The 22,451-nt window shown below is 43.0% G+C and overlaps 1 protein-coding gene across 1 annotated transcript in view; it reads left to right on the forward strand.

The window, feature by feature from the left end:
- Positions 1 to 15,590: 15,590 nt before the first annotated feature.
- The window catches only part of INO80C (INO80 complex subunit C), a 30,563-nt gene continuing 23,702 nt past the window's right edge, over positions 15,591 to 22,451 (forward strand). The window contains exon 1 of the mRNA XM_035317244.1: positions 15,591 to 15,781. Coding sequence (XP_035173135.1) covers positions 15,644 to 15,781 — 138 coding nt within the window. The 5' untranslated portion in view covers positions 15,591 to 15,643. The remainder of the gene's footprint in view (positions 15,782 to 22,451) is intronic.

Consider the following 22,451-nt stretch of genomic DNA (forward strand, 5'->3'; position numbering starts at 1 on the left):
TTAGCATTTCCACATATTATTTCCAGCCAAAGGACTGCACCCATAAGCTGGATCCCAGTTTTATTGCCTAATTAAGGTTTTAAAATGGTCAACGCCCACTGCAACTCAGCGACTTAATCATATTTGCCACCTACCTAAATGACATTACAAATGAGTTTCGCCTGCATGAATGGCTGGCCTGGGTCAGACCAAAGGTCCTTCTAGCCTCATATCCTATCCACAGCCCTAGCAGTGGGTGCCCAGGGAGAGATTACAGGGGCCAGGACAAACACAGGGTGGCACCTCCCCTGCTTCCAGCTGAACTTTGGGTTGGTTTCTCTTTCCAATACAGAGGTGATTTGTAGTTCACTTTTCTTCTATGAGGTCTGCAGAGGCAGCAATCCTGTAGACCATTCTCAGCTAGGTCTCCAGGTAGGCATGTATTTAATAGGAACCCACTGTACATAATTGCTGCAGATGAGCTCTGTAAGCACACAGGCTGCTGGCAAAAGCAAAAGGCAAGCATCAGCGCTATGTCTTAATTCAGTTCCTCCCTTATGGTCCTGTCCAGACTATATGGATTCGTAGACTTTTCCTAGGGTTTTGATTTCTGGAACCAGCTGGATGATGTGTGTGGGGTCTAATAATTTATCTGAAGTAGAAAGAGGCTTTTCTTTCTGTAAAACCAAGGAGTAATCCACCGGGCAGACTTCTTGTTCACAATTTTCAAGTACTATGAGATCATCTAACATTCTTACAGCTCTGCTCTTATCCTTAAACCCTTCTACACCCCAATCTCGAAGTATAGGCAAGTATAAAATCCTTTACCCACCCACCATATATTTGGGTAATAAGGAAAGTCTAACAAGTTTTCTCTCGTCTTGCTGTGCCGCAAGGATCTCTGCTATTTGTACATTCACTGCTTCCCTTCCAGGGATGCGCTGGTTTTAGACAAAGTGGATAAAAATCTCTCCATCTGGAACAGTTTTAACGCTTACCATCCGATTCCTAAATCCCACACCGGACCTGAGTGCACCGTAGCAGAGCATGAGGCCAGCATGGAGGGATTAGAGGCACAAAATCCAGCACCTCAAGGCAGCGCTCGGCAGCTGCCGCTTCAGCCCTGGAGCTACAGCAGCTGCCGCAGCCAGAGCAGCACCACTTGGAAGGGACAAAACAAGCAAGGGCTGCTTGGGCTGTCGAGCTGCTTCTCCCTTGCCACCTTGTGACTTGCCTGCACTTTTTTAACCCTTCTTTTATGCTGTGCAAATAGTTCTGCCTGGGTGGTAATGCTGTGGATCCAGGAGAAAACCTTTCTTCCCTCTTACACAGCCACAGCAACGTCCCCTCCCTTTCCTCCAGCTCCTTTGTTGCTAAATCAAAAATAAGCCATGTTATTTTGGAGGTATTTGCTCAGAGGTTGTAGCACAGGTGGACAGTACAGAAAGATTGTTTCATCAAATGTAGGCTGTGCAAGCAGTGAGCTATACCCTTAGGAGGAGATGAGGAAAAGCTGGAGCATATACTCTAGGACAAGCACGGCAGCATTTAAAGTAAATGCATGTATTTAATTTGATACAAATCTATTTTCATACCTTTCTTTTCCTCCAGCCCGCTCTAAAAAAAGGCTTAACTCTCCAGAGTGCCATTTCTGAGATGGCTTCCCATCATGCAAAAGGGAAAAGCCTACGAGCTTTTCGCTGCAGATGCGTGTGAGCAAAGAGCTCGGTAAGGCGGTATTTCCAGGGAGCTTAGACAAAGTGCTTAACGCAGCACCCAAACACCATGAGCCCCACTGGGGCCTTGAAGCTATGGCGAGGAGACGATGGGGGAGTGGCAGTGGCAGGGCAGGAGCATGGGATGAGGAAGGGACCTGCGGGTCTGACCGAGGCAGCATGGGGTGCCTGGTGGCGTGCTTCAGCTGCCCTCTGCCGAACCCCAGGCACTGCCTCTCCACTAATCACTTCCCTCAGGGTCGAAGGGTAAGCACAGCATCAACATTTCCAAAATAGTGTTTTGGAGTTGCACCTAAACAAAGTGGTGCTCTTCCTCTGATTACCTGAATGTGCACAAGGGCTGAGCATCACTCAGTGCTGGAAGCGCTGGCACCGAGCTGAGCGCTTGACTGAGTACGGTCCCGTTCTCATCAGACAAATGGCTGCACTCTCACCAGGGCCAGGAGATGCCACGCTGAACGCTACCCAAACTTCACATGCCCCTGCAACACAAGTAAAGCTTTTGGGAAAGCAAAGCAAGGCAGTGACAAAGTGCCCACAGGACCCAAGGCCTTACCTCCCATCCTCGTGCTTTGCTGTTAAACCACGCTCCGATTTAGTTACACGTCTCACTTTTCAGTCACTGTTTAACAAGAAAACTCACTTTACAATTTGAGATATCCTTCCCTGGACAAAGAGAAGGCTCGGTGAAAACCAATTTCTTCTAAGACACACTCCTGCCTTGCAGAGTAAGTGTTAAATCTCTCTGGCTGCAGGACTGTCTGTGGCCTGCTCGGTTACCCTTTCTGCATATGACATCATCCCTACACACGCACAGCCCAGAATACTGTAAATTATGGCCCCTGAAAATTGCTTTCATTACTCTCAGGTGGTTAAACATCACCTAATGGCAGATCGGTAACTGATGGTTGTTGTCAAACTAATTTGCATGCTTATTTCTTTTGTTACACGCTGAGATCTCTTACCTTTTGTGTCTGCAATACTACTAAACGTGTAAGTATTTTAGGATGCAGACAGTAAATCCTGCAGGCCTATTTGCTTTTTTTTTTTTTTTCTAAACCTGTATTTATTTACTCTTAAAAAGAGCTGCTTCTTTTATATTGCAAACAATATTTATTCACACACTGTTACACATCCTCTGGTATTACCTCAGCTGCAAAATACAATTTTCCACTCAACCTTTGATGTGGGACTTCAGCCTCATGTGCAGCCAACTTCTGCAAACAGCCACCCTCTCTGCCTTTGCAGAGGAGTGACCTTTTAAAGTTGCCTGGTTTTATTCACTCGGCATCGCTACCCCATCTAGCTGAAGCCTATCGGTGTGATCTGAGGTCTCTGAAAGCAGAAGGTTTAATCAGAGCCCCCCATTCAGTCTTTGGGAGTATTCATCAGAAAGACAATGCAGGCTTAAAATTGATTTCTTCCAGGACCCCTGGGTGGCTGCTGTAAAGAATAAGGAGACAGCATCGCTACGCGTCCCATGAGGAGAACCACTTTAACCTGAAGGACGTTGGAGTTCCCTAAAGCTGAGCGGTCATGAAAGCTATTACCTGAAAACACAGAACACAGGCAGTGTTTTGCTGCTGCCTTTTTTTTTTTTCTCTCTCTTTTTTGGAGTTATTTTCCCCTCAGTTCCAACAGAAGAGCAAGCACCTGTAGCTTGCTGCTGTCTACTCAGCTAAGCAAATATTACACTTTGGTTGTGGTGGACAAGGCCCTTCATCTGAGTAGGGCTGTCTGTAATGAATCAAATAACCTCCAGGGCATTTCTCTTTCACAGTTATTTACTTCCATACCGACCGTGCTTTTTAAGGCATAAAGCACAGCACTTCTTCTAACATGCAAAGAGCAGCAAGCTCCTGTCCACATATTCGAACAGAGGAGGAAATGCCTCCCTTTCTAAGTTTCTTCTGCTGTCAATCAACCACGGTTTGTATTTTTACTAAATCAGCAGCTTTTCCTTCCCTAACGGGGCCAACATATATTTTCGCTTGGGCTCCCACTTCTCACGGTTGCTCACCTTGCTCATCCCAAACAATGGCTCCCGATGTCCTGAACTGCACATTATTAGGGTTGTTGTTCCAGAGGCACTTCCCTGGAAATTTGGTTATATTTTTAGATGAATACAGATAGAGGTGAAGAAAGGAAATGTACAAAACTGATTATTTTTCTATTTGAAAACTAGTTTTCCTGCTGTTCTAGACAGATGGAGAGGAAAAAGATGGTACTTAATGAGGTGGGACATATTGTACTTCTTGACAGCACTGCTGAGCCAGAATACATTTTTTTTTTAACATGAAAACCAATGCAGTAGATAACGTGCCTTTCAAACACTGTTTTAAAGTGAAAACCAATGCACAAATCAACTCATCTCACCTTATTTTCTCATTGCAATAATAGACTAGCTTGGGTTTATTGGCTATGTTTGTATTTATTACTGTTGTTTCTTCCTCCTATCTCCTACCCCTCTCTTTTTTTCTAAGAAGATAAAATAATCAGAGGGTGAGATGCTAGCAGAGTAACCCTCAAGATAAAAATACCTAAAAAAGCATGCACCATTTCCCAGGGATTCTTCCCAAGTGTGTTGCTAAAGCGATACGGTCGCGCAGTGTCGGCCCCACGCTGAGCTCTGGGCAGCGTGGGTCACTGTTTTACACCACCAGAATAGAAATGCAGTTCTGACTAAATCACTGTACTTACAAAGTTTACAAACTCTCTTCTGGCAAGGTTAAATCGTCCTCTGCCCTAAAACTAAACATTGAAACCATCTGGGAAGAAAAAATGATGTCTCAGTTATCTGGAAATGAGATTTTGCTTCAAGTATATGTAAGTTAATAAATATACAGTCAGACCTCACCAATTCTACCATCCAGCCTGCAAGAAGCTCATTGCAGGAATGTGGTTTGGGAAGCATGAGGAAGACAAGGGCTGATCCAAAGCTGGTGAAGTTAGTTGGAGGAATGCCATTGACTTGAACGGATTTCAGGGGACCCCAGCAGGAAACGGTTGGATACCTTTGGCCATCAGCACTGGCACTAACAAAAGCTGCATTTCTCTGCATTTACTTTCAACACAAGCCAGAGTTACCTTGACTATCAGTGTTCATCAGCAGGTTGGACTTAGTATCCACGGTCTACAATCCTTCCCCTCTCTAAACTCGCCATGGCTTTAAGACTTTTTTCCAAATCAGACGAGCCCTGCAGCAACACAAAAAAGTACCTTTTGAAATTTCACAGAGCCAGCTCCATTTATTCAAACATAATTTTGGAATAATTCTAATTTAACTGTTGTCTTCTGCCACGTGGATTTTGAGCCTATTGTGTTTGAGTTATCATTTTCAAGCAAAAACCTGAAAGCATTTCACTGTAAGTAACAGTAGATGTTAATGTAAAAGCTAATGGAGATTGCACTTACCACTGAATAAGGCAGAAAGGAAAATAAAAGCCCCAAAGAATTTAGCATCTAAGGGATCATTAAATTCAGTGGGACTACTTCCAAGATTAAATGAACACTTCTGGGCTAAGTATTTGTGAGATCAGGTTAATTTTGCAGACATGAGATACAAAATTGCCCCTTGAGATTGGGAGAATAATACTGCCTAACAGGAGGCATGTACCCAGCCGTATTATAGGCAGTAACAAAACTTTAATGGTAGCAGGAGAGCCCTCTGATTGCTTTGTACACTCACTCACACACAGCTATAAAAATGTATATAGGAGTTTTATCTTTCTTTTTTAAATATATATGTGTTTGTGTGTGGATATATGTGACTTCCAGTTAAATAAATCCACATTAAAATCTCTTTATCAAAATTCCCTCGTGCCAACCTATGGTACAGTTTTAACCAGCTAGTGCTTTATGAAAGTGGGTAAACTGATGTTGACTACTGCTTCAGGATTAGGTGGGTTAACAGTCTGGCTAGATATCCAAACCTAAAAATTGCAAGTAATGTACAATCTGCAGGAAAAGCCCTACATCTCAACACGCTGTTCAAACTAGCTTGATATTGATACTGAGCTCCTACCAGGTAGGGTTTTGTTTGGTTGGTTTTGGTTGGTTTAACACTAAACTGAGATTTATGCAAACATTCCTCAAATAGGATGGAGCAATTACACCTTTTAAGTAGGAGATTGAAAACTGCCTACATGCCTACAAAATCATCATTGCTCCACCAGTTAAAATTACATCCCGAATTGCTCTCATTTAATCAAAAGCCAATATTCTTAAGTTATTAAAAAGAACTGGCTTCTTGTCATTAGCTAATACCAACATTAAACAAACAACAACAAAAAATAGCTCAACAAAATTTAAGAGAAGTGTGAAAAGCAGTAATATTTTAATATAACTGGAGTAGACTCCTTTGTCAAAGAAATAAAAAGGAAAAAAATGGCAATTTTCAACAAGCATTGGCAGGGTGCACATTAAGAAAATCACTTAAGATTTCATCGTGATAAAAGTAAGATAGCATCAATATTTTAGGTTTTGTAACATCTGTTTACAGTCAAGATTATTTTATTTGAAGCACTATAAATTGGCAATTGTTTATCTACAGTAATGGACTCAATTACTGCTTCCCCAGATTATGCAATGAGCATATTCAGTAACTGAGATAATTAAGCAATAAACATATACTTTGGGCTACAGCAAAGCCTTGCCAGCATTAATTCTGCCAAATCAGAAGACATGCACACATTGCAATGTCATTTATTTGCACTTCATTTGCCAGTACTTTGTCCTTCACTACTCACTTCTGTAATGCTAATGTACTATTGCTTTGAAAATAATTAAAATTATGGCCTGACCACATGCAGTTTGAAGAAAATAGTGGGTGACCTTCAGCGCGACACTGGAACACGTACACGCCAGATGAGGTTATGCAGCACCAGAGAAACCACCCTGTGCAAATTTGCACACAAATCCTAATCAAAATTTTGACAGACATGTTCAATTACACAAAGATGCATGCAGTACAGGCTTACATTACAGAGATTTAATTAAAAAAAAAAGTCTCCCTCAAAATCTTGGTTTAAAAAACCATCATTTGTCCCCAGCCTTTAAGGCTGCCTGGGAATATTCTTTATTTCCATTAATTTTTCATGCTTTTTTTTTTGTTGTTGTTTTTTGGAGGCCAGACACTTAAGTTGCTGATGGTTGCCTTTGAAGGCCTAAACCTCCTTAACTTTACTAAAATTCGTGGGAGAACAAAACTGCTCCACGCAATCAAACTTGCGGTGTCTGACGTCTCTCAGCACCCGCTAATTGGGAGAGACAGAATGCCACTGTGGATTAATGCACCTTCTTTCACTTTGAGCACCTGAGCTGAATCTAATCTGCACAAAAGTGACTAAAAATCAATCTAATCTGACAGTGGTGAAATTATTAGGTATAATTGTATGCATTCCCAGATCCTTAGGTGGAGGAGACAGATTCCTCAGATCCTTTCAGAAGAGGAATTTAAATGATTTGTAGTTTTTTTTGTTTTGTTTTGAACAAAACAGTAAAGAAAACATTTGCTTACAATCATAAAAGATGAAAGGTGATAAAGGCAATATCTTGCGCTCATATCAGCATTTAGTATTTGCGACAGGAAGCAACACACCCCCATGCCAGAAGTGTGGTGGAGGAAGGAAGGAACTGGGGGAAGGGAAAAACCTTGAGAAAAACTCAGATGCACCATTTTTAATTACACAATACCGTGCATTACACTTTCAGTGATGGGCTCTTCTTCATTAAAGAAGCAGAGATCTTAGCCTGCTCACACGATGAAATCATTTGCAAAACGCCCTGTTTGCAAAGGGCTGTATATATCCACCTAATGCAGGGAAGGGAATGCAGACTTTCTGCCAAACTCAGAGCAGTTGACGTGACCAGGAGAGCACAATTCTGACTTGCAGCTACTTTTTCTCTTTGCTCTCACTCCAGTTTGCTGAGCCGTACTCAACTACAAATTAGGAGATGAAAAACGCACTGCAATAGGCTGACATAAAGTACTTTTTTTGGTCAATAATCTCAGCAATAAAACATTAAACAGCGCTGCAAAAGAATCTAGTTTGCTTAAATACTAATCATGCCTATTGAAAAGTTTCAAATGCATTTGCAAATACGTTTACTCTCTGACTTGACTTACTCAACAGTACATTGTTAACAATGTTCTTCATCAAAATCTTTCTTCAAGCAGGAAAATGCATTCACTTCAGTATTCCAAAAACAACGACACAGATGATGAAATCATTGTATTCTGAACACCAAAAAGCACAGCAAATCTGTGGGTCAGAACTAGAAAGGTATTACTGTGATTAAATTAAAAAAATGTGTTTTTCACATGAAAGAAAATCATTGTTCACTGCTGCAGTCATATTTTTTGAAGATGTCCACAAGCACGTGGACAGTGGAGATCCAATTGATACAGTATATCTGGATTTCCAGAAGGAAACTAAGGACCTGGCAAAACATAAGGAAGGTTCTCACACAGATAGGTAACTTCTCAAAAAAAAAAAAAAAAAAAAAAAAAAGGGGGCCCTTATTCAAGGGGCACCGAACTAACAGAATCTACCAAGAGCTACTTAGCACACAGAAATCATCTGCAGCTCACCGACGGCCTGAGCCACAGGTGGATGAGGGCTGGGAGAAAACTGCAAAGCAGCATCCTGTGTAGTTGCCCGGTTCACAGCCTTCTCCGCACATCTGCTTTCAGCTCCCGCTGAGGATGGCACACTGAGTTAAACAGCCTGACCCCTACAGCCAGCCTCACATTTTCTTCTTTGTGGGAAAGCACATGCTTTTACGGGTGAGGACGGAATTGACAGAATCACAGAAAACTGAGCTGGAAAAATTCTTGAGAGGTCATCTAATCAACTCGCCTGTCTCTTGGCAGAATCACTTGCGCTTGATCTTTTGTGGCAGATGTCTCACCTGTTTTTCAAAGCTTTCAAAAGCAAGCTATTCTGCTGCAAAGTTGGCCTCCTCTGAGAAAAAGCTCTTTGGAATATAACCCAAGCTGCAAAGTTAATCCCTTTATTTCTTCATCATTGCAGGCATGGAAAGAGACAGCCCAGAGGAGGGCAAGACAGCTGGTGGAAGGCCTGGAAGGCCTGTCCTGTGAGGGGGGCTGCGGACACCTGGGTTGTCTCATTCGGAGAAAAGGAGGCTGAGAGGTGCCCCATGGCTCTCTGCAGCATCCTGAGGAGGGGTCGCGCAGAGGGCAGTGCCGGTCCCTGCTCCTGGTCGCCGATGGCAGGGCACAGGGAATGGCACAAAGCTGGGCCAGGGGACGGTCAGACTGGGCACCAGGGAAAATGTCCTCACCAGGAGCTGGTCAAACACTGGCATGGGCTTGTAGCGAGGCGGCTGATGCCCCAGGCCTGGCAGTGTCAGAGGCGTTTGGACAATGCCCTCATGGACATGCTTCAGCTGCTGGACGTGCTTCACCTGAAGTGGTCAGGCAGTTGGACTCGATGGTCTTTGTGGGTCCCTTCCAACTGGACAATTCTCTTCTCCTTTACCTACCAAAACCTGGAAAGAAACTCCAAGCCCTCACACAGTGCATCCAACCACTCATGGAAAGACAATAAGTAAATCCATAAAAAAGCAAATAACAAAATTCCTCTACCCACTTGACTCCCTCACAGAAAGTAACAGAACAGATTCTTCTGGAGGGGTCAATACCAGTAAAAATAGCATGTAGATTATGGCTAGTCTCAAAAGAACAGCCTATGCTGCTTAACAAAACCATCTATGATGGGCACAGAGAACAGTTTACTCCCTTCTTTTCTGCAGAAATCTCCTCCAGCCACCTTTTCCTCCTCACGCCACACACAACTTGAATTCTCAACCTCTCCTCACAGACCGTGCTTCCTGCACCTCGGATCATCCCATCCCTCGCTTCAAGAAAGACACGAAAGGTTAAGAGAGAGTCCAGAAGTGTAATGCCCAAAGCAAGACATAGCGTTCAAATCGAGCCTAAGCAAAGCTTTGACAAGCGAAAGGATTACAGACTGTGCCTCGCAGGCTCCCTGTCGCGCGCCTCAAGGCAATTCACATTCTGCTCAGAGCACACCCAGGCTCTGCGGCGCCTTCTGCCGCAACTCTTATCCTCCTGCTTTCACCCAGCCCATGATTTATGTAGTGCCCATCGTTGTCAGTTTTTTTCTTCTCTTCCCCTCCAAAAGAGAGATGACCTTTTTAGGAATTTCACAAAACCAACACTGATGTCAAGCAGCAAACGTGCTTCTCTTGGTGATCTCACACACGGACCCTGCAGACTTCCCAGTACTATCAAACGGGACTCTTAAACCACTGACTGTAGAATAAAGTATGAACTTGTGCTTACCAAAATAAACAAACAAAACCAACAAACCAAACCAACCAATCAACCAACCAACCAAACAAACAAAAACATATTTTATCTAAATTCTAATCTCATCTTCCAGCTACAACCTTCCCTAGGCTTGGTATCATCTGCAAATTTAGAGATTTTTTTTTCAGTCTATCCCGTCCCCTGCTTTGCACAGTAGCACTCAGCAGAGTCTCACAGACCTCGGTAGAGACCCTAGGTACAGTCCCAGTAGTTTTGCACACCCGTGAGATCAGTTTTTTCTAGCACTTGAATTTGTAGTTTGCATTTGAAGGAAAAAAAAAAAAAAAAAAAAAGCAAGACTGGCAACCAACCACCAAAACAAAATATCAAAAAAAAGATGCCATCTTCCTCTTTTGTTCTGTTTTTTTTTTTTTTTTTTTTTTGGTTTGGTTTTTTTTTTTGTTGGTGGTGGGTTTTTTTTGGGGGGGTAGGGGGCATTACAAAAATATTGGTAAGTGAACAAAGCAAATAACATTCACAGGTTGCCCACTAACACTTACCATTGGCAATATTAACTTACTTAAATTTATATCCTGGTAACAATAAAAGTACCACGGCCTTCCTATACAAGCAAATGCAATGTTATGCTACATAATGAGAAGTGCTAGGACACTGGAAGACTTGCTCTAACAGAGACGTGTGAGCTAATTCCTGTGAACAATTTATTCAGAGACGTCAACTCCTGCTCTGCTAATGAATTCCAGAGGACGTTTATATTGCTGTGAATTTATTCTTTATTTAAAATTATTAATAAATTAGTTATATGACCATACTCAGTCTCCAGATTGCCTGCAAACTCCTTTCCATCCCATCAAGATCTTATGTTCATAAATCAGGTTACTCAGCTAATCCACATTTTCTTCAGTCTACAAACCTGCAGCGGTTTCAAGGTGGCTACTGCATTAAGGATTATGCAGAGGAGCATCGTGACACTTCTATCTTTTTCAGCTGCATATTTGAGAAATCACGAGCTTGTTCACATGCACAGCTACAGAAAACCCTCATCATGCTTCCTGAATGCAAACTAAATACAGAAATTCTTCACCAATCTTCACTTTCAAAAATACAAGATTAAATCTAAATGGATATATCATTTCATAAGTCCCTTGAGACAGTGGGTAAATATGATAAACATTGCATAATAAATAATTACGTGGGATATACAGGGTATAGGCTTCCAGTAACTACACAATGCCAAGCTTCCTCATTTCACAGCCTTAAGCAAACAGAACAATGTTTCAACTCAAAATCAAACACTACGTCATCTTTCCTTCTTTGTTTCCTTTTTTCTTTCCTTCTTTATTTCTTTCTCTTTTTTTTCCCCACTCTTTTACCATAGTGAAGTCTGCATTTAACATAACCTCTTGGTTTAGATGTCTCCTGCCTACACAGCATTTTGGTTAAGCCTGCCAGACCCAGCATGAATACAATTTCTGGTCACAAGTCCACACTTGAGGTAACACCACTGTTGCTACCACAAGCGTGCTGCCGACGTAGCTTTGCCAAGCTACAAGCAAAAATTTCAGACAAAATGCAACTCAAATCTACCCAGAAGAGCATTTTGAGCCATCTCTTACTGCTCATTTCTGATATGTCAAATTCATCAAATTTTACAATAAACTCAGAGAAGGAGAAGATACCAGGAAAGCGGCACAAAAGGCATTTCTAAAGAACCTGTTTCTTTTTGTGCTACTAAGAATATAGAAATGGCTTTTTCAAAGCTTCTAACAGGAAGATTGCATTGAATGTTAGATATTTGATGTGTGCAGAAAAAGGCCTTTAATATTACAAAAGTAGTCTCCTTAATCCAAGGTTCAAATGCCTATTTTAAAGGCATTCGGCATTATATTTAAACAAAGCTAGTGCAGTGCCTGCAGCTGCAAATTGCAGGGAACAAATGCAAATTACAAGAGTTCACACTGCAGGCTCTGAAAAGTCATCAAAGCTTCCAAGTACTTTTAAAGAATAACGTACAAAATGCCACAAGACCTCACAAGCTACCCTGCAGGAATCCCTCGCTTTTTACCTGATGGAGCGGTGAAGCTAAGAACTTCAATCCTTTCTTATCCAGAACCTCTATAAAAATGCAAATAGCACCCAGCAGACATATGTACAATTAAGAGAAAAAAAAAAAAAAAAAGTTTCTTTTAAAAATTTAAATAAAACTTAACTATTTTTAAAGAGGTAGGAACTCGGAAATCGTAGCACAAATTGCATCTGGGCAATGCCACTGAAGATGGATAAATTAACAGCAAAGTTGTCTGACACCGTTGCCAGGAAACATTAATGGTAAGAAATAACTATCATCACCAGATGTTTCTCAGCTGCCACTACTCCTTACAGTGAATTCAACTTTAAGTAATACCTACCATCTAGCAAAAGGTTGTCCCTGTTTTGCAGATACAAAAACACACGCAGAAAGAGGTTATACCTGAGTTTTTACTACCTTCATTTTAGTTCAACAGATTATGTACACGCTCCAGCACCATTTTAGATCCTTATTAATTTTGTAAATTGTAATACACTTTATAAAATAAAATAATGTAACATAAAAGGGTGAATGATAAAATAAAGTGAGGTAAAAGGGTGAATGACAGAAGTGTTCATAACCACAGTTCAGGTCAGTCCTTGCTGCCCTTGGGGCTGAGGGCAGCACTTTGTGTCCATAGCAAAGCCACGACATGGCAGTGACCTCCTGACAGTCCCCTGCAACTCTCCTCTCCGGCACCAAACAGCCTGTGCAGGGGGCAGACAGCAGCTGCTGGGGGCCTCTCCCTCCTCATTTCTTTTTCTTGCCCCTCAAACACCCTCTACTTTTGGGCTGCCCCAGCTCACACCTGCTGCAGGTTTTCTGAAAGATTGTTTCTGTCAGTACTTTCTCCCTTCCATTAAAAAGAAGATAGTTGCCCAGTCCTGATTTACCACCATCCTTCATGTGCCTCAACAGGAGGTATTCCTGTTAGTGGTCAATTTTCATCAAGTTAAAACAAAACAAACACAAAACAAAACAAAACCAAAAAAAAAAAAAAAAAAAAAGAAAGAAAGAAGAAACCCACCTCCCAAGCCTGGGATACAAGCCTAGAAGTTTCTTCCCTCATTCAGAAGAGACTGCAGTCCTCATGCATTTCTTCTCACTTGTTATTGAGAAAAGCACAAGGAACCTTTCCAGTTCACTGAGGTTATTACTAACAGGCAGGTGGGGACTGCTCACATCAAAGAGCATGCAGGGCTATTGCTGAGCTGTATTTAATTTTCTTCTTAGCTAGGCAGCAAATAAAAAAGATAGACCTTGCGGTACAAGCACGGAAGATGGTGTTCACCTTGAGCCAGGTTCAGAACGAGCAGCAGGAAGAGCCACGTCTCACTCAGCCAAACCAGCGACTGCAATTTGCACTTCTTCAGGCGAGCCCTGGTCTGCAGGACAACGCAGCTACCCACTGACGCGTGCAATAGGAGCACAGCAAGGTACACATTGCACTTCATCACCAAAACAGCACCTCCTCGTCTTCTGTGGGGCCAGGTATGGCAGGAACTCAGCCTCACAATTTCAGAGCCCTACTGGCATCCCTAATTCCCTCCCTCATCCCCTGCAGATGCTCTCAACGTTGACATTGCCGTTACTGCTATTTTCCGATGAGCTGTAGGCCTTCTGGGATTTTGCAGTGTTTGGATCCCTGTAACACTGCATTAAAATCAGTATTTCTGAAATACCCATGGGCCTTCTGATTTTGCTGTTAGTAAACCGATTGATAAAATGGGTAGAGAGAAGAAAATGCCTGGCTGCAAACCATTTAAAAACATTCACAGATGCAGCATGTTAATCCTCTGCATGATTCACGTGCAACATCTGCTCTACAGGAGCATCAGAGATGCTCCTCTCCATAAAGGCACTCCTGAGATAAGGTATGCCCTCTTTCAAAAAGGGCATGCCTGGGAGCTGAGCATGGGAAGAGATGGGACCCGGCCCCAGGAACAGAACAAGGCTGACTAAGACGAGACCAACACTTTGAGCAGACAGCAGAGCGGGTTTGGCTTCGTCAGGAGATACAACTCCCATGCAATTCCCAGTGCCTCTGCTAACTTCAAAGCCAGGTCACCATCTTGAGCACGTGATGGGTCACTTGAAGTGGGAAGAAATGCAAATGGTGTAGCACCTAAAATGACCCCCAACACTAAAGACAAATACAATGGTATCTACCAGTCTGCCCTAAATGCTGCTGGCAGCCTGCATGCTCAGAAGACAGCAGCTATGGTTGGGAAGTAGAAGATGAGACGTGAGTGTATTTGCAGAGCCTTGCTTACACTCCTGGAAAGCAAATTCTGTCCTGCTTTTCTGTTGTATACACAGGTGCCTGGAGCACAGCCTAGAAGACTGAGCCTTTGTCCTCAACTCTCTTCCAGGCCACCTTCTAAGCTTTTGTTTTACACAACGTGGCCTGGCACCCCTACTGTGACCAAGCTCAGTCCTCATTACGGCACCGTCTAAAAACGTGACCTAATTTTTATGTTTGAGTGTCAACTTCTTGGACCTCTGCCTCTCCACAAGGCATGTATTGGGTTACAATCTCACACAGCTGCAGCTAAAGGATGAATGGTCAGGCAGAGGTAACTAAAAAAAAATACAGTCATGTATTGACCAGTATGTTGAATGCAGGTGCATGCAAGCATAGAGAGGCTAAAAACATTTTTATCAGCTACCAAGTAGTTTGAGAGCTGTCTGCAACCCCAGTATTGCCACCAACCAGTTCACTGGGACAGGGTACCAAATGGCACAGAGAGTAGGAGAGCTGCCAAAGCACTTGGGGACACAGTCCAAAGCTCTGCAAACCTACTCTGATACATCACTCCAGTGCAAAGTCACTGCAGGTTCCAAAGGAGAGGAAAAATTGCTGGACTGAGTCACCAGCCACGTCAGAGCAGGGCGTTGCGCTGCGTGCCTATCTACCTGGAAGCAGACAATTTTTTTTTAACAGGATGAATTACCCAGAAAGACACCCACTGTCAGCGATCTGTAGAGTCACACGCTGAAAAACTTAACGGGAACCATAGTTACCTGCACCTTGTTTTTAATGATTATACAGTTAAAACGTGGACAGAAACATGAAGCACTTATTGGGAGGCTCCTTGGAGCTCATGATCTCCAGCCGAAGGGAACAATTAAAGCCAGCTGCCTGTTTTATCGCGCTGACTGATGTAAAAAAGCTGACACATCCTCAGGACTCAGCAGACCTCCTCTCGCTCTGAAAGCGTTACGTGTAACTTCGACTCGTCTGGGGCAGACTTGTGACAGAAACCGCCTGCAAACACAGCGCCGCACGCTAACGCTCACGAGCTAACTCCCCCCGTCCCCCAAACACAGCAGTCAGGCCCTACACGGACTTTCATTTATATATATATATATATTTTTAATTTCATTTCCCGAGCGGCCGCAGCTCTCCACAGCCCGTGACGGGACCGTTCCCGCCCCTCCCCCACCAACCGCCTCCCGCCAGGGCGGCGCACACTGCGCATGCGCGGAGCGGCCGTGGGGCCGGGTCCCGCAGCTTCCCGGTGCCGCCGCACGGGGAGGGCGATGGCGAGCCTGCTCCCCGCGGCCGCCTCCTCTCCCGCCGGCGCCCCGGCGCGGAGCAAGAAGCGCCCGGCGAGCCCGGGCACCGGCAGCGGCCCGGCCAAGAAAAAGAAAGTGGCGGCGGCGGCGGGCGGCTCGCAGGTAATGGGGGGCGGCGCTCAGCGCGCATGCGCGGCGAGGGCACTTCCCTTCCCCCTCCCCTCTCCCCCGCCCGCCGCGCATGCTCGGGAGGGGGCTGGCGGGGAGCGCGCGCGGCGGCCGTTGGGGCTTTTGGGAGGGGGCGCGGCGCGAGGTGGGCTCTCGTCAGTCTCGGGCGGTCCCGTCAGGTGGTGCTTCAAGTCACCTCACGGCCGTGCCGCCTTTACCTTACTGTGCTTGCCGCTTTGTTTTTAAGTGCACTTATGCCCTACTTGCGTCTATGTGTGCCTACCCCCGACTGCACACGGTATTATTAACTGGAGGGCAGAACCCTCACGTAGGAGCAACTAACACTCAAAGGAGCATAGCTGGTTCCCTAGTGCTGTCCCGTGCTGCTCAAATAAAATCTTACATTGCATTCTCCTCTCCATTGAGATAAGTGGACATAAATGTGACATAAGGATGTAACGTCAGGTGCCCCATCCCTGGAGGTGTTCAAGGCCAGGCTGGATGGGGCTTTGGGCAGCCTGGTCTGGTGGGAGGTGTCCCTGCCCATGGCAGGGGGTTGGAGCTGAATGTTCAATCTAAAGTGTACACTTCAGATAAACTACAACAAAAGCAAGCGTTTTTGAGTATTTCAAGAAAATAAGTGTATAAGCAAAATGGAGATCAATAAGCAAAATACTGTAAATGAAACAGAACTCAGTAAAAGCCAAAAAAAAATGATTCTGTGATTCTTCAACGTCCCTTCCACCCCAAGCCATTCTGTGATATTCTAAGTGCATGATATTGGGGGAGCAGCATCAGGAGGAGCGTTACTAACACGTGTTTCTTCTCACCTCCTACCTGTGACACCACCGCATGGCTCCACCGTCCCCATCCCCAACCGAGAATACCTCCCCCTAGACCACAAGGCAACATCTCACATTCCAGGTCTGTGCCCAGGAAGAGGCCCGGGGTCGATGTGTCCTACCCTGTGTGCGTAACATCTGTATAAACTATAGAAGTAGCGTGTCTGGATTTCTTCTTTTGGAAGGATTTCAGTAGCTAAGTGATTACAAAAAAAAAAAAAAAAAAAAAAAAAAAATTGCAAAATGGTAGCCATTTTATTTTTTGTCCAATAAATGACTTTTCTTGGTAATATTTCATGACCTGTAGTAGTAGCATAACCACAAAGTATGTGCTACTGCCTGTTAGGTTGCTTATTTGCACATGAGCCATCAGGTCAGAGGAATGCATTTTTCAGCAGATCTTTTCTCCAGACAATTGGAAGCCATTGTGCACGTGCCAGGGCACAGACAGAAACCATTCCTCGCTCCAGACGATGTTCTTGTAACTCTTGTTTTCACCCTGTGGCATTTACATAGTTTATTTTCCTTTTCTGGTGGGCTTATCCCTAGGAGATGCAGCACAAACCACAGTGATTTATGTAGCTAACAAACTGCACTGCAACCGTGAAAAATTAACTGCCTAGCACGATCACGTTTGACAACTTTTCAAGGTCTGTTAGCCGTAGGAGTCTGGAGCTTCAGCTTGGAGAGCACTGCTCTGCCTGTGTGTGTGTATGCGTATATAAAATCCTTTACACTTAAAAAACTTCTCCAAACTCTCCAGCCTCTAAAACTGTTTCCTGAAGCTCACATCAAACTTCAGTCCATGGACGTCTTCCAGTATTATGAGACAACCCACAATTTCTTACCCAAACCGGGTTCTGAAAGTGTGATAAACAGTTTTTGCAATTCTTCTCACAAATGATTTCACTGCAGAAAGGAGTAATTTCTCAACTTTACATTCAAGTCAATGTACGCATCCACTGACTTCAGTAGTGCAGATCAGTCCCATAAGGAAAAGAAAAAAAAAAAAAGGCTCAGAAAGCGCATAACCTCAGGAATGGGACAAGAAACAGCTTGTTGATCTTCCAGTGTTGCTGACTGGCTCTGGAGCGAGCCAGTTTAAACAGAAACAAAATGGGGGCTTTTCAGTTTTTGAGTGAGAAACAGAGATCGCTGGGCATGTTCTTCTGCAGTACCTCTTTTAGTCTGTACTCTCCAGAAGTCCTTGTGTAGTCCTCATTTAATTCCCGAGTAAAGTACTTTTCCTGGGTACGGAAACCCGTGGCAGAACAGAGCGTTCAGCGATCCTAGCCTGCTGAACTCTTCAGCACAGAGCCAGTCAACAAGCACTTAGTGCTCCATCCTGTAACTCACCCACTCTTCAGGTGCTTCAGCCAGTCAGGGACTGGGCCATCGATGAATTTTAAATATATATATATTTTTTCTGAATTTATTACCTACCCAGGATTCAATCATGGTGGGATTTTAATTAATTTATTTATTTCTAACACCAAACAAGTAACATTCTTCATCCAGCCATCTTATAGTTGCATGCCCTTAGCGCACGTCACTGTCAGCACAGGTTTGAAGGTAGCACTTGTTATTCTTCTGACTGTTCAGTTTCCTAATTAACTTCTTTGATATCTTTAACAGCTTTTTACAGCCTATTTTCAGCCTTTCAGAAGACAAATATATCATGCTGTAGCTCAGCACAGAATGGTTTCTATTTTAAATAAACTGTCATTGTGAAACAGATGGAGAAATAGTGAATTATTTCCTCGGTTAATTAGCAAACTACAGGTGAGAGGATCCCTACAGAGAGGTTTGTAACTACTTGCAGGGTCAACGTAGGATCAGGGGACTCTCCTAATGTTCTGTGAAATACCTAGTATGCTTTTGGCCATTACACTAACTGCTAACTTCTGCTGAGACCCTCGTGCCTTGCCTACTTCAAAAGACATTCACATTGTGCCAGCTTTGAATTTCCCCACATCTGTGGTTCCATCGCTGTGAAACTCAACAAAAAGGGTTGTTGTTGTTCTGTTTTTTGTAACTTCCACAAGTCGTGTGAGCTTGTTTCTCTTCTGTGTGCTTCATGTCACAAGTAGCTATCGCAGAGCTCACGCTCAAAGTTGTGCTGGTAGGGTAAGACTGTAGATACCAAAGAATCACCAAAAATGTGCTTATTTTTCAATACAACTGTTTTGCCTGAGGATAGCAACTAGACTGAGTACCTGTGTGTGCTACAAACAAGAACAAGAAAAACACACAAGTATCACACAGCATAGGGGGTGTTTTTTAGCCCAATTTTGATGATGTTTCTTCAGCACATGGTGTAGCATATGAATTGCTACTTTCTCCAAGATACACTCCAGAGGCATTAACAAAAAACATTCTTCATAGTTTGTATGACTTACTGACCCAAAGGTATTGAGTCATGTTTGCTTTGGAGGAACATTGCACATAGGGCTTGTCAGTCATGTCTACAGAAGGAGACACATGGTTTTTGGATACAATGCCGGTATTTACCAAACACAAAATTAAAAGTGGGTTTACAGGAAGGCACGACTGCAGATTGATTACATCACTTTTATTAGCCTTACACAGTTACTCCTCCCGTGCAGTTGTGCCCCTGAAAAGTACCGCAGTCTTTGCTGCAGCGAGGGATTTTTAATGTTGAGAACTATTATGTGTGTTGAATGTTAACCTCCATGTGTCAAAACCAGTGCTGCTTAGTGGCTTACGTAGCACCGTTGGGTTAGATTCTTTGCCCAACAATCCAACAGCTGCTGTGCTGGTTCAGCTCCACTGCCGGCAGATGTAATGGAAGCTCTTGGGCAGACTTGTCTCCAGGTCCCTTCTCTTTTTAATTACAAATGCTTAACCTGGGGTAGAATGAGTATCTTCGATACTGATCTTAAACTGCCTGTGGTTCCTCCACCTTAATATTCACACCATTACTTTCACAGACGATTAGAGCAACAGGAAGCGTTCAAAGCAGCGTATTTGATATTAAGATGTAACTGATGAAACAAAACGCACATGACAGCTAACAAGCTTAAAAGGCAAAATTTCCAGTGAGGTAAGAGAAGGATTTGGGAAAAAAAGTCTGAGATTTTGTCAGAGGACAAAGAGAGAAAATGTGCTAAATATCATTGTAATAGCATATTTGCTTACCTTATTTGCAAAACAACTTCATACATGAGCGATAAAGTATACAGAAAATGCCTCACTTTGAGAATGACATCACGGTTTGTCTTATATTTTGAACGGATGTAAACTGCTTTGTAAACTACAGAAATACACAGAGAATGCTTTTGTTTCCTCTCTCCATCCTTGTAGCAACAGCAGGTTTTGGAACAGTTTAGGAAATGAAGACTGAACTTCCTCCTCTGCAAGATTTCAGTGGTATTTAGGAGGTACTCACATCATTAATGCATTGATTTTATCACTGACTGCAAACGTTGCAGCAGTGCTACGGGAAACCGTTTTATGCAACTAGTGCTCATATGGGTATTTCACACTTTTTTCTGAGTTTCTCGTTTTATGCTCAAAAAGAGAAACCATACAACAATAGAAAATACAAAAGTCAAAATGGCTTAGAGTTGTTACTCTCTTAAATAAGCTCCTCTCATGCACAACGCGAACATGAAAGAGCGACTCCAAGATATACCTAGAACTCCATTTTTGTATTTTAAATGTAACTGAATGATGCCGTTTTGGACTGTAATCTGAAGGCTTCTGACAGACAACTGTCTGCTCACTGAGACTTGAGTATGTACATGTTAACGTGGCTGCTGTTACGTATTCAGAAGCTGTCCACTAAAAGTAGAGAGCTTATCCGAGGACATAAATAGCGTGGAATTGGACTCCAAACCATAGGTAAATTTAATCAGTTCTCCTGTTCTGCTGTTTTACCAAGTCTATCACTGTAAGTAGGAAACCATCAAATCAATTTAAAAATAACTTTGTTTTAAAAAGTCCATTTGATCTGGCTCTAATTTCCTGAAAAATGAGGTTAGGCAGGATGAGTTTAACTACAGAATCAGTGAGTATGACTGCAGCTACTGAACGGAACTGCTGCTTTCACCATGTTCTGGGACAAGTGCCTCCTCTGGTATGGCACAGTGTAATAATGACTTTCTGATCTGAAGGGAAAAATTAACTGCTTATGAATTCAGACCTTGTTTACAGGCTTAATCGGTGTAACAATAAACTAACTCTAATTATTGTAATACTATTCCACAGAAGACTTTCTGTAACAGAAAGGCATAATTATCCTCTGTAGCTGGAAATTAAAAAAAAATCAAGTAAAATTGTGTTTCTCACCCATCTACTTGGCTGAAAAGAGACAGCAGGACCCTGATAGAACATGATAATAGGGAGGAGTAAGTACATCTATATTAGCCAGTTTATTAGAAAGCTATCATGTCATTATGCTCTAGACTAAATTTTTTCTCATTTTTTTAAACACCTCTCAGCCCTTAAGGTTATGACAGTAACTGAAAATACATGAATTTAAACAATGAAACAGTCCCAATATGAAGCTACTGCTTGCTCCAAAGAGTTCTTTTAAAATCCCCCCCTGCTCCCCGGGGATGCTAACTCAAACCTGATTAAATAGAATTAAATAGATGAAAAAATACTTAAATTGGGTGAAGTGTAGCTGTCCTGATACAGAGCAGCCACTTGCTAGCTCCTGATAAGAACTGCTGAGGTGACCTGTTCCAGGTTCAGCCACGTGCACGCTTGTTCACATCCCTACCCAAGAGTCTTGGCTCTTACAAAATGAGCTCAGCCAGCTTGAAACAAATGGCCTTGTCTTCACAAGAGTGTTAGCAGTAGCAGGCAAAGTGTGCTAGCCCCATCACTGACAGGTATCATGCTCGCTGCAACATCACGCTGCACATCACCAGACCACAGAGCACTAAAAATCCCCCAGAACTGCAGTGCTCTGCGCGAAGCACAGAAAGGGCTACCGCTTAGATCTAGCCCTTTTAAACACACGAGACCACAGAGATACTGTCTGCGATAAAGCAGACGGTGAACAGCTGAAACATGAAGCATCTCTTCTAGGAGGTCTTTTGTCCTCTTCCAAAAAAAGAGCTTATTTTCAGGCAGTCCACTAATGAGAGCTGGGATTATCCCGAGGTACCGGTTGCTGTCAGTTGCACATTTGAAGTCAAATCTGTTAAAGAAGCAGAATACCTCCAGTCCCTGACAGGGAAAAGCAATAATTAAAAACAATTAGCAGATTTTGCAGGGAAATGTGGCAAAAGGTACAACATGTGTGCTTCAGGTTTAGCTTTTTTTTAAACAAGAGGGAGTTGCTTTTATGCAGCAATATGGATTAAAAGGGAGACTGTCAAAACTGAGAGCTAAGCATTGACTTTGCTTGACGTTTATCACATACTGAAGGCTTTGGATGATCTGTAATCACAAAAGTATGTGAATTTCCAAACCGGTCTATGCCAGTCCCGGAGAACTACCAACCCCCCAGCCAAATGTGATTAGATTCGAGATTGAGAGTAAACACAGATGTGTTATGTTGTAAAAATGCAAAAGCATATGTGTATTGACTTTTACTGTGGGCGTCAGTATGCTGGTGTCATGCTATTTACCCTTCTCTCTCGCCTGACTCTAGCAAGGGATTTTTAATTTTTGCTTTAGGTGGGTGATAATGGAGAGCCTTACTGTGATTGTACTCAATTCCAGGATTCTTAATAAATATACAAGAAGGTTAAAAGAGATAATAAATACAGTTCATTGCTTCTGTCACAGGGAAATAAAATTGGATGGATTGTTTTCTTATGAAACAGAAAGAACAATCTAAAACACTT

Source organism: Oxyura jamaicensis, chromosome 2 (genome assembly GCF_011077185.1).
Source record: "Oxyura jamaicensis isolate SHBP4307 breed ruddy duck chromosome 2, BPBGC_Ojam_1.0, whole genome shotgun sequence".
Classification (NCBI taxonomy): Eukaryota; Metazoa; Chordata; class Aves; order Anseriformes; family Anatidae; genus Oxyura; species Oxyura jamaicensis.